This window comes from Acipenser ruthenus, chromosome 4 (assembly GCF_902713425.1).
Source record: "Acipenser ruthenus chromosome 4, fAciRut3.2 maternal haplotype, whole genome shotgun sequence".
NCBI classification, from domain to species: Eukaryota; Metazoa; Chordata; class Actinopteri; order Acipenseriformes; family Acipenseridae; genus Acipenser; species Acipenser ruthenus.
In genome coordinates this window covers 85,930,243-85,943,051 of record NC_081192.1, presented here as the reverse complement: position 1 = coordinate 85,943,051, position 12,809 = coordinate 85,930,243, and the positions used below count along the sequence as shown (strand labels likewise).

Sequence of the window (12,809 nt, the reverse complement as noted above, 5' to 3'; positions counted from 1 at the left end):
AGGAGTCGGACAAAACAATTTCAGCATCAATCGAGGAGAGGGCATAAAGAGTGAACGGAGGGATCCTTTATGTTCGAGACTTTGCCAGGTTAATCGCAGTGACAGATCACAAATGCAGCTGACAGAATCAGAGGGGTAGCAATGTGTTCACACAGGTGATGACGAGATTAGTTATGGATTATTTATGGATTAAGGGTTGGTAGTTTTTGTGTTTGTTTTAAAGCAAACTGAGCAGCCAAGTGCAGTATTTAAAACTGGTCAAGTGCCATTTGAAGTTTGTACACATTCTTTTCATTTTTAGTGAGGAATGGGAGCTGCAGATCTAAAGGCAACGAATCATGTACCAGTTACTAATTTGAATTGGAGAATTGAGAGATTAGGAAAGCCTGTCATTTTACAGTGGCTTCCATGCATAGTCTCAGATGTCATTTATTATTAAAAAGAAAAGAAATACAAATATATATTTCTTTCACTACTAAAAATCTAAACTCAGTCTTATCGATATTAAAAACTTATTTGCAAAAAAGTGAATGAAAATTAAACAGCCAGCTGGCTGGCCCCAGACCTGCAGTAGACGATGTGTTTTTAGACAAACACATTTATAAAATATGATCGTGTTAGGTTAGTTTTATAATGCCTTATAATATTCACATGTTCTATGAAATTGTTTAGTGTTTGTAGTTGACGCTGTAAATGAGGTGGTCTCCTCGACTCCCCTGGTTTTTATAGTACAGTTTTTAGAAACTCGATGCATGTACTGAGTTGCTGCCTGGTGCTCATGCCAGTTCTGCAATTCAGACTTTGTCGGTCATGGCTGCCTGCATTGCTGTGACGTTAAAGACAAGAAGTAGAATATATATATATATATATATATATATATATATATATATATATATATATATATATATATATATAAATATATAAAATATAAAGTTAAACTTCTACAACATTAAGCATGGATAGCCAACACAAAGTTGGAGTTATTTAAAGACCTATTTTTTCAAAGTCAAATTTTAGGTGCAGTGGCACAATCCCAATAGCGACTTTTTTAAACACAAAGTTTCAGATAGAACTCTGTGCTATTATTCAATGCTATCATTGTATAAAATGCCAAGTAACATCAGCTGTCTTTTACCATATTTCTGGTTTGCTTTGTTGTTAATATTATTCTGTGTAGAACACATGCAGAGCAACCTTAACTACAAGCATAGCTGCCTTTTAAATAACTCCCGGTTTAAAGCTTTTGAACTTTTGCAATATATATATTCTGACTGGAAAGATTTATTTTCATTGAATTTCATTCTGCTTTGAACTAATAATAACTGACACCCAAATAAATTTAATCTATTTTTTTGGAAACCATTTTTTTCTACATGTTTCCACATTTCAGGTTGTTTTTTTTATTTGAATACTAGTTTTGTCTGTAAAAAATATGAAAAAAATAAAACATAATTAGATTTATATCTGTCCATATGTTACAATACTAAATACATTTTTCAATCCAAAATAAATTAAGTTTATGTATTTACTAAAATATAATCAGCACTTCAGAATTCTGGGATCTTTAGTCCATATTTTTTATAAATATCCCATTAGTATCTGCATGTCTGTTCTGGTGAACGATCCCAGAATACAGACATATTGCTAAAATATCTGAGTCACTCATCTGTAAAATCCCAGGTTGTCTGTCTTTAACAAAAGAAAAAAAAAAGAAAGGTGGTTAGATCTTTGAATAAATTGCTATCAGTTTATCTCATTTACGAGGTAATCAAAGCCAGAGAATGCACAGAGAAATTGAATTTTAGTTGTTTTGAAGTATCATAAATCAAAGGAGCTGTTGCCTTTTAAAAAAAAAAAAAAAAAAAAAAAATGTTGCCGTGTTAATGGGGATGTGCCAAGACATGCGAGGGAGCCTCTGAAAAGTTACTACATCAGCACAAAACTGAGATGATCAAAAAAAATGTCACTTATTCAGTCTGGTACATATAATACATGTAGCAGCAAATTTGTGCATTTTTTACATTACTACTTTTTAATTCAGAATTGAGCACACATCAAGGTCTTACCTCTTATAGAAAGTAGACATAACTATTTATTTTATCCAGTAAAACCGGCTGGAACCTGTTCAACCCAGAGTAAACAACCGCAATAAGCCTGCAGTTCCAGCCCTAAAAGGACAGTTTGTGGTTGTAGCCTGAAAACTGTGGGACTGTCATAGCACCCTGTGTTTCTGCTATATATGTATTTGGTTTTTTTTTTTCCTGGACTTGAGAAATCATATGATATTGTGACTTTTCAACTCTGTGACAAAAAGAACAAAACCATACAGGCCTGCCAGCAAGATGGCAGGCATGGAGATTGAAGAAAACACAAAACTGATTAAAAAAAAAATAATAAATCAGTTTATTTACTATTACAAGCCTGCTATTCCAAGACTGAGCTGTTATTCCAACAAACGGCCTCCCAGTGCCAACTTTTCACCTGTAACTTATGTAACATCGGTCTGCAGTGAACACTACTGATGGCCGTAGAAAAGATTCAGTACATATCCCCAAAGAGATTCCCTTTGGTCTCTGTTATTGCTAAATGTTCATTGGCGTTTGTGTCATATCTGACTATAGGCTAACCCAGACTCTTAGTCCTGCCTTCATAGTCAGGTAATATCTATACAGTATGAACTGCACTTCTTGATTTAATATTGAAATGTGATTTAACATTTACCTCTCAGTCATGCACCTTGTAGACATCCCCTAATCCCTGTTCCCCTGTCATAGCCGGAGCTCCCAGGGATAATGAACTTCTCATGTGCTTAAAGAATGATGCAGGATGCATGGCGAGACCGCTGACAGCCCCTTAATGTGTTTCACAGCGGCCGCCCAATGATGGGCTTTTTGTCTTCGTTTTTTAGGTCTAAAACCCACAGGAAAATTGATGGCCGATAAAGAGTTTTGTTCTGGGGCGGCGTCTGTGATTAATGCCAACTGTCAGGGACTGTCATTTAATGTATTTCTTTTAAAAAGTGTGTCAAATGTTCATTGTTTTGTGCATTTTACAGCACTGTACTGAAGTACGGGTGTTTTGAGTTAGAGGGAGAGAACCCATTTAGATGGACAGGTTTGCAAGTGAATGACAGTATTCACATATATTATTTAGCCCCAGATAGAGAATTGAGGTGATTTTGTTGCAGTAACGGAAATGTAAGTACAAAATAAGTTTACTACTGAGCGTGTTTTAATGATGTTAGATTACATTTAATTTCCTAAACGTTTCAACTTTAATATTAAACACTTTTAACTGTTTAAACATTTTAATTTGAACATATTTTAAATGTTGGTAACCACTCAGATAACCCATAACAAGAAACACTGCAACACTGTGATAGTATAGAGACTACGATAGTATGTACAACACTAATGTGTATTTGGATTATATATAAATACTGAAATATAAATAAATATTCTTACACTGTATAGTTACTATTCTATAAGCATGAAGGGAAAATCTATATTTCACATGCATATTTCTGGTAACGTTAAGACAAAATTCTTAACATTTTACATTTTGATAACTTTTAAACTCTAAACTATTGCCACACCTAGTTCTGTGTGTTTTGCAATATTATGGCATAGTAGAGTCCTGGAGTTGATGATGCTTGTATGCAGTACCTAGAGTATACTGTTGTATGTGGAGACTTCAGATAGTGACATGAATGTGTTGCAAGGTCATGTAAATTATGGTGATCGCATCTTGAGCCATTAAGTTTGACTAAGAAGATCAAGCGGAGAAGTGACTTGGAATGGAGCCTCTATATTGAACACAGGCAGTGCCGTATACTAGCACTGTGTGTTGTGGCTAGTATTCAGGCAGAATGAACAGACAGCTTCAGCTATGCTGCCTGCACAGTCATACACCCTGCTCTGCCGGAGGTCTGAGCTAACCCTTCTTGATGGGTATATCTAATCCCAGTGTAAACTCCAGGATTATCCCATATTAGTGAGGATCATGCCCATTGTTCCTGGAGCTCGAATAGCCATATCCCTTCAGTGTTTTATCAATACGTCATTTTCAAAGCCCAGGCTTTGGCATGTACTGAAACAGCTCTTCTCTTAGTTTGATTTACTGTCAAGTTGTTTGTTTTTGTTACTGCAAATCATGTTAACTTTCTTTTTCTTTAATTTTCTTTGTCTTGCTTTTTTTTCTTTTTTTTCTCAGTCTTTCTTTCTGATCTTGTACTTTTACTCTGATGAAGACACTAACCAGAACTTTTCAAAAAGGTTTACATTAGAACTTGATTTTTTAGATGTCGAACTGAACAGAATTGTAACAAAAAGCATGCCTGGTAATATATAAGCGTTAATGCCTGTATGTATGTATGTCCCAGTAGCTTTTAGAGACATCTACCAGTAGGATAGTGACTGCTCTCTCTGGATCCTCATTGGCTGACCAGATCCAGTCTATGTAATGCTCTCTGTCTTCTGTCTACCATATGATCATGCAAATAGACTAATGTGCTTATGTATAGGTTGTGTGCTTATATGCAATTGCACTTCTCTTCAGCTGTAGAGGTGCTTTCTTCGGAGACAGGTGCATAGGCTTCATACATAAAACCAAATGAGTGATTGCATTGTATACAGTGTATACCTAAGTATAGGCGCCTGCTCCTATTTGTATGATTATGTGGGCCTGGTGCTCTCCTGTTCAGGGGACCCTTGGGGATCTGCTATTTAAGAATTCAGTGTGCTTGGAAGGGAAATGTTAAGATCCATCTGATTTCATTATTCCCTTGGAAGGGTGATGCAACCAAAGACACTCATCCTTAAGAATGCCAGCTGTTTGAAAACAGATGTCAACAGCTGTATAACAGAAATAAATGCAAACAAAGATGACTTTGGATGGTTCTTTGCTGAAACTGCTATAGAGTTTGTATTGGTTTGTCAGCTTGAATACTGAAGATGTATTTAAAAAGTACCTCCCATTATAACCAGTTGCAACAAAGAGGCTTGTATCTCAGTTAACATCTACAGTATAAGAAGTTGTTTTTTTTGTGTGCTAGGTGTGATTGCTCAGCCACATACCCCTACTGCCTCCAGAAACCCTCCACACTGGCCCCAGTCCTCGCCAAGACCATGAGCCTAATTCAGGATTAGATTATTCTAATGATGGGTGTTTATCTCAACACTTTGTTTTGTCAATCCTCTATTTGCTCTCATTTCACAAATCTCTCCCTAGAGCCTGAGCCTCTGTAATGGTCCAGCTCTGATTGCGCGACTGGGTGAGGAAAAGATTTGCTGTCACTGCGTGCAAGTGCATCAGAGTTAAAAGTGCTATTTTCTTTTTAATGCTTTGCTTCTTTGTCTGCTTGTGTGTGTTGTGTGTTTTCTTTGCAATTCTTTCCTATTTTGCTGGAGTATCCCTGAGGCCTGACTGTGTATAATGGCCCTGTCCTGATTGCACTAATACAGGTTAGGAATATTGGGTTTAATGATCTGCAAAATGAGGATGCAGCGCTCTGACATTTACGAATGGTGCTCTCTTTGTTTGTTCTACTGAAAAGGGTGTTAATTCGCAGAATTCAGAAACACCGCTTCCTATAATGATCTGATATATTTATACCCTCCTAACTGAAAATAAATTATACAACTAGTCGCCCCCATACAACCATCCTACCAACCAAACAGACACACGCCTTACAAAAATAAGGATCGTAGACCTTTAGGACAAACAGGATTTCAGGTGATTTTTCTATCTTTTGGGATATCACTCAGCTGTCAGTTGGAGGACTACTGAAATTTGAATTGGTTTCCTCAGGATAGTCCAGCTCGGTGCTGCATCTTGATTCGGTGCTCACCCCAGTTAGCCTCTGTTTCTAAGATGTTACCTTTTAGAGGTAATAATCAGAGTGAGGAAAGAAGGTTTTGAATTAAGGTATAAAGTCAAAATATAGGTATTTACTGTGTGTGATCTCCCCCAAAACATGTCTCTCTCTTGCCACATGAGACTTTGCTTTGATCTGGTTGTGAAGCTGTAACCTTGTGAGACCAATGCAGATGCAGATTCACAACTGCCAAGGCTCAATATGGAAGAAATCATCTTTCTTACAGTGCAACTTGTTATCAGCATACCTTTTTATTTATTTATTTATTTATTTATTTATTTATTTTAAACAATTAGGATTTGACAGCGATGTTTTGGAAGCTGATGATACAATGCATTCAAAAAAAAAACCCTCCTGCTTCCACAGGTTTCTGTTTATTGTATTGCTGCAACAACGTGTTTTCTTTTACAGTATGTTGCATCAATAATTTAATGGAATGTGCTTGGCAGCGAAAAGGATAACCTTTCTTCAGCTGAAAGTGAAAACAGTCTTGAGAAAAAGCAAAATACGTAAATCAGCAGCAGAATGAGGGGTTTGTGAGAATGTTATCGTGATTTTGAAGTTTTCGTGTTTTGAAAGGTGTTTATTAACACCTGCTGTAGGTGCATAGCCCTGGTGATAAGGCTATAGTGGCAGAGTTTTATGTATCAAATTGATGAATATTTGTAAATGCATTCTTTAGTACATTGAGAATTCTGTGCGTACAACCCACTTAAATATTTATGTGAACATACAGTTTTAAACTATAATTTTGTATTCACAACAATGGCAGGAGATGTCTGATACTAGCATAGTACTAGATGTAATCAACAAGACCACAACTCATTTAAAATGATTTGCAAGATATGTGTATAAAAGCTCCAAAGAATAGTTTTGAATTTCTTCATCTGTCACATCTATATGTGTGCATGTTTATTGGGATTGTTGTAGTCAGAGTTTACTGGTAAATCTGTCTATTAGGAATACAGTAGCTCTTAGATATTACTTCCTTTTTATCATGCATTATGCAGTTCATTTTAGCCTAAGAGTTAAACGGAATGCGCACAGTTTAAGGCATTGTTTTCATGATCCAGCCATAAATACAGTAATGACTCTGGCATTAAACCTGATTTAATTCCAACCTGGGGCATTAGCAGGTCAGCCCAGAGCAAGGGAAAGTGCATTTCCCACTTAAACGGCAGCATCATTTCTTATTTCGTTTCTATTGCAGTGTGTTAATTAAGGCAAAATCATATTTGCCCTTTACTGCACCGCGCCTTCATATTGGATTTAAATTGCGTTCCTTCATGCGTGCCCGTCGCAGCGGCTTTGTTAATTTAGCTCTAATTTGAAAGGACTTGTTGCTTGTATATTGTTTGAAATGGGGTCGCTGGGTTAACATGCATTACAAGTGGCAGGTTCTTCACATTCCTCCTCACTCAGGCTCTGGGGGGGGGGGGGGGGGGGGGAGTGCTCTGGCTTTTAAAAGATCACCAGGAACCTCAGCTGGAAGTCTGTGAGGTCAGTTTTCATCATCTATTCTACAGTATGGATTGTGAAGTCAAACCACTTAGTCATTGCATTTCCTTTTTAATAATAGTAACGTCAATAATAATGCCTTTTATAATTGGATTAGAGTTCCCTAAGGCATATTTTGTATTTTGACCCTGCTATCTTATTATTATTATTATTATTATTATTATTATTATTATTATTATCTGGAGATTAAATCCTCTGTGGAGGGGATATTGTGGAGTAGTACATATGTCACACTATTATGCACTTATTGTTGATATACTGTACATCAGATTGAGAAAGACCTGGTTGAAATGTTTGTCATTTCATTTATTAATTGTCTTTTAGTACTGGCCAATAAATGAATAGCAGTATGTTACCTTCCCATCACCTGTCTGCCATTACACTCATTCTCACCTCTCACGTAGAGCTATTTTAACAGTAGGCTTCAATTTCACATGTAATTTCTCGTCAGTTGCGGAAAATTTTAAACTCAGCCAAGCGGGGATACATTTTATTTATTTATTTATTTATTTATTTATTTATTTATTTATTTTTGTATATTTGTGCTGATATATAAATCTCTCTCCTCTGTGTGTGTGTGTGGTCCCTAATCAAATTACCTGTATGAATGCCTGTAATTTATCGGCTGGTCGGCCAACAAAATAATTAGTTTTCTTCTGATGGTTATTATCAGAAATTGAAAGTGTATAATCTAGGAACCCAATGAAACGTATTTTAATAATGAGCAAGACAAAGGGAGTTGAGGTACAGTAGATCTGGGGAGGAAGGCATGTGGTGTTCCCTGCTTCCATGTACACAGTCATACGAGTTCCAGGTTAATTTACACCTGACCCAAATTAGCTTTTCGTGCGCAGTAGAATGTGGGTAGTATTCACTGAGGACTGGAATTAGAATGAAGCTGCCCCCCCCCCCAAATTATAATAATGCTCTCATTTTAAGATAATTCTAATTGAATCCCTTGGAATTTCCTTTAACCCTATAAACACCAAACATATTAATCATTTATATAGTAGACTGCTTGGAAAACAACTTTTAAGGGTTTAGGTTGGATCTTTGTTCCATTCATATGATTTTTTCTTATTAAACATAAAAGCACCTGTCTGGGATCCTGAGATATACCTGTGTACTGCATAACACACTATAATGAAAAAGCACTATGGATATTCATCTATGTTCCAAGCATGCACATAATACCATAAATAACGTTTTGTTGTTTTTGTTTGTTTTTTCAGTGTCTTGAACTGTATGTGCAACAGTTTCAGATCAATAAACCTGTTTCTTCATGGATTGTTACCATGACTGATCAGATATCCAAGCTCGGGTCTCCTTTTGTTATTTACTGAGATTAATGACGCTTTGGCGGTTTTTCCTGAAACATAATATTGTGCTCTGTTGAGACGGTGGCGCTTGGCAGTCCTTTAAGCCTTCCACAAGGCTGTAATCATGGTATTCCTCTTTGAATGTGTCACGGCCTGTGGTCTTGCATGGATAGTGAATAGGCCTGTGCCTAGCAGAGCCTATTGGTACGACTGAATACATTGTGTGCCACCTGGACATGACAATACCCTCCTAATGGTTTTGCAAACCAGAAATTGACTAGATAGATGATACCTTGTGACTCATGTAACACAAATGTGATTAGCTGTACAATTTTTTTGGGAAAAAAAAAAAAGTTCATCTGGGGGAGGGGGGGGGGGGGGGATGTTGTACTCTGAGCATAGCTGTGTGACCAATCAGATTGCTGGACTATCAAAGTCCAATATACATGAGTGTGTTTTTTCTTTTGTGAAAATATTGCACCGCTGGTGAGAGTTGAGGAGCCATGAGCTCAGCCACAGATTCTAAAACAGATCCCGGGACAAAAAATCCATTGAGCTTCCACGATTCTTGTGGCAGTGAAACAATCAGACATGCGGTGTGACTATGGGCACGTTCCTTTATTGCTGTGCCACAGTCCCTCCTCTCAATAAATCCAGGCAAGAGAAAGATCCCTGTGAGGAGGCTGGAAACCCATCCCTAGAAAATAGAAATACTTGGCAAAACCAGGCTTTCAAGGCAACCACTAGGAGCATTTTTTTAATACTAACAATTTAATTTCTTGTTTAACCCCACATATTGTATTTACATCTTGAGGGTCTAAGCTGTATATTTATTGTGTCCCAAAATAAATTATTGCTGATAAATCCATTAATAGTAGATGCTTTTGATCTAATTAGATTATAGTTTTCTGCCCAAAGGCAAAGTTCTGTTCCAATGCATGAAGTTGAAGCATTAAAGTCACATTTACATGTACTTGTCATCCAATAGAACCTCAAAAAGAACAAGTGGTGAGGAATGATTATTTCATGAAAAGACCATGGGAGCTGTCCCTTGGTTCACCCCCCAGGGATCTTTCCAGTCCCATTGTTTCAGCTGTGTTTCTCTGCTGGATTTAAGAACAATTAAAGGCAATCTCTAAGGATTGTGTCAGGCTTGCAATGGGGATTCAAAGCACCACCTGAACCCTAAACCAAATTGTAACTTTTTTTTTTTTTTAAAACACTTTATGCACTGTTTTACACTGTTTTGCCAAGATAAGTATAGTACTTAAATTACATCCACAGCACAGTCTAATCCTCAATTACTGTACGTAAAAAAATAAAATAAAAATAAAATATTTTAAATATTTAATTTGGAGACTGGCATACCATGGCCTTGGTTGAGCATACCTGCACAGTTGTTACATTTTCAACTGTCTGAATCGGATGTAGCTGGGCAGCATATGGAATGTCAAGTGTAGGTGCAACTTCAGATCTTTGTGCCATTTCTACATATGCCAGTCAGCTTTTCTTGTAATCCTGTTAAAGATCTGCAGCTCCCGAGGCTCTGTGAAACTGTAACGTTATGTAAATGAGGATGTTATTTGCATAGCCCTAATTTAGGTAATTACAAATCATTTTGGTATGAGATCAAGCGTGTGCTGATACATAAAGGTTTTTATTATTCATTCTACTCAGGCTGTGCTTATTTAACTAATTTGCTGGGGCAACTACTTGTAGTTGCTAATAAAAAGAGATCTTTATCTGACTCAGTAAAAGCAGCAGTAATTTGACGACTAAAACTAAAACCTTCAAAAAGCTTGGTTAATAATAATTTATATTGGAGATCAACAAGCAAAAGCAATTACTTGGCTAATATGCAAGTTTGGGTCATAATGACATTACCAATTGAAGGGACACTGACATAACATGTGTTATGTTCTGCATGCAATTTGCTTGTATGCCGCAGAAGAAAATGTGCTTTTATGAACGGTGCATGGGTGGTAAGGCTAAAATGACTGCTTATGAAAAGTAAGAGAAGAGAGAACATTTTTCTCAGTGATGGATGTTCAGAGTTGAATTCAGACTTTGATTTTTTATTGTATAATACATATGATTTGGTATGATTTAATATAGTATTTCTGTTTCGCCTCCAAATTTTATCCTGCCCATAAAAAACTGCAACTGAAGAAATTATTGTATTTGACATTCAGATTTTCATAGAGTACAACTCACTTTCATCACTTTATGAAATTATATCAGTCTTTTCTGTCATCCCTGATCTCAGTACCATGTGCTTTAACCACAGGCAAGGGTTTGACCGAAATTTAACTCTTTCCTCTCCAGAGCAAGAGGAGTCATTTGAGTTCAATATTGTGTCGCTGACTGGTCAGATGTGGCATTTCGAGGCATCCACCTATGATGAGAGGGAGTCTTGGGTTCAGGCTATTGAGAGCCAGATCTTTGCCAGTTTACAGTCATGTGAGAGCAGCAAAAACAAGGTGAGGATCTAAACTGCACTGTACCCAAGTTCAGGAGGTTTTAGCAGGGTTCTCCCTACCATGTTAAAGGTGGTACTAATATTTTAAAAAATACGTCAAATGGAGGTTACTACTTCACAACAAATATTCATTTGGGAGTGTAGAAAACAGATAGATGAGTTTAGAACTTTACTGTAAAAAGATTTGTAATAAACCAGTTTTTTTTTTATTTTTCTTGAACCCGTTTAACCAGCTCCTCAGCCAGCACCAAGCCACCTGAAACAGTACAACCAGCTAAAAAACAGAAAACCACCAGCTCTGCCCAGCATACTCCAGTGCTTGTCAATGCTGCAATTTTTATCAAGTCTAAACGCTATGCTAAAAAATTAAGCACAGTAAAAACCTGAAGGGATTCTCATTTCAATCTCCTGACGTTCACCATTATTTCCCACTGCAGACAGGTGCACTGCAGCGTGTGAGCTTGTTATTAAAGACGACAGGCGTCGGGATAAGAACATGGACAGTGTCAGGAAGTGGGGAAAGAGTTTCATTTTAATATTCTTTTAAATCATATGGAAGCTGCCTTCTCTCTGTCCCTCCTCCCTCCACCCCCATCCTCTTCCCTGGTTACCTGCGATTTACTTTCTAATGAAAAAAAACTCATATCATTTTTATTTCAGTCCCGGTTGGGTAGTCAGAGTGATGCACACGCCATCCAGTCAATCCGTAACGTAAGAGGGAACAGCTTCTGTGTGGACTGTGAAGGGCCTAGTAAGTAGAGAATGGAGAATCCTGGTTTGTAATTCGTTTTGTCTCTAACTAATATTGTATTTATCAAAATTACCCTGCCAACTGTCAGTCATCTCCAGGACACCCCCTGCCATTCTGTTCAAGGTCTTCTTGTGACCTGAGCTGGATTTACACCCGGAATTTGTCACTTGGAATTGGTGCTCTAGGTGACTTTCCATTCCGCCAGAGTTTCAGCACAAGTCACTAAGATCTTTTTGCTCTTACTCCCGAACCTTAACCCAGTGAGATGCTCTGATGGAAAAACTATAGCAACAGACTTTATGATTTAGTCTTTACTCACTTAGTCATTACTCACCATGACCAAACAGAGTAAGCCCTGGTATAAAACGGTGGTTCTCTGTTTGGTCATGGTGAGTAATGACTAAGTGAGTAAATTCCCATCTAGCTTTTGGGGTATAGGGACAAAGTTACTGACAACCCTACCTACTTTAAGACCAAAGCCAGGAGATGTGTGAGGGTTGTACTGATACTGCTTATTTCAATGATTTGGCAATATTCCTGAGAGTCTCTTTTTGTCCTAAACAGACCCAGACTGGGCCAGTTTGAACCTCGGTGCCCTGATCTGTATCGAATGTTCTGGAATCCACCGGAACCTTGGCACGCACCTGTCACGTGTGCGCTCTCTGGACTTGGACGACTGGCCAGTGGAGCTCAGCATGGTGATGATGGCTATCGGCAACGCCTTGGCGAACAGTGTCTGGGAGGCCTTGGTTGAGGGCTACACCAAACCCACTTCAGACAGCTCCAGGTATGGCTCCAGGACACCACTTCAGTCTAGCGCTTCCAACCTCAGACTGTCCAGTAGCAGTTCCAACTGCTTTTGCTTCC

At 37.7% G+C, this 12,809-nt stretch overlaps 1 protein-coding gene across 5 annotated transcripts in view; it reads left to right on the top strand.

Moving 5' to 3' along the window:
* Nucleotides 1-12,809, top strand: part of LOC117400573 (arf-GAP with GTPase, ANK repeat and PH domain-containing protein 3-like) — a 215,215-nt gene that overhangs the window by 180,165 nt on the left and 22,241 nt on the right. For all 5 annotated transcript variants that reach the window (XM_034000726.3, XM_034000725.3, XM_034000727.3 and 2 more), the window contains 3 exons: nt 11,038-11,192; nt 11,852-11,942; nt 12,507-12,729. In XM_034000726.3, coding sequence (XP_033856617.1) covers nt 11,038-11,192; nt 11,852-11,942; nt 12,507-12,729 — 469 coding nt within the window. The remainder of the gene's footprint in view (nt 1-11,037; nt 11,193-11,851; nt 11,943-12,506; nt 12,730-12,809) is intronic.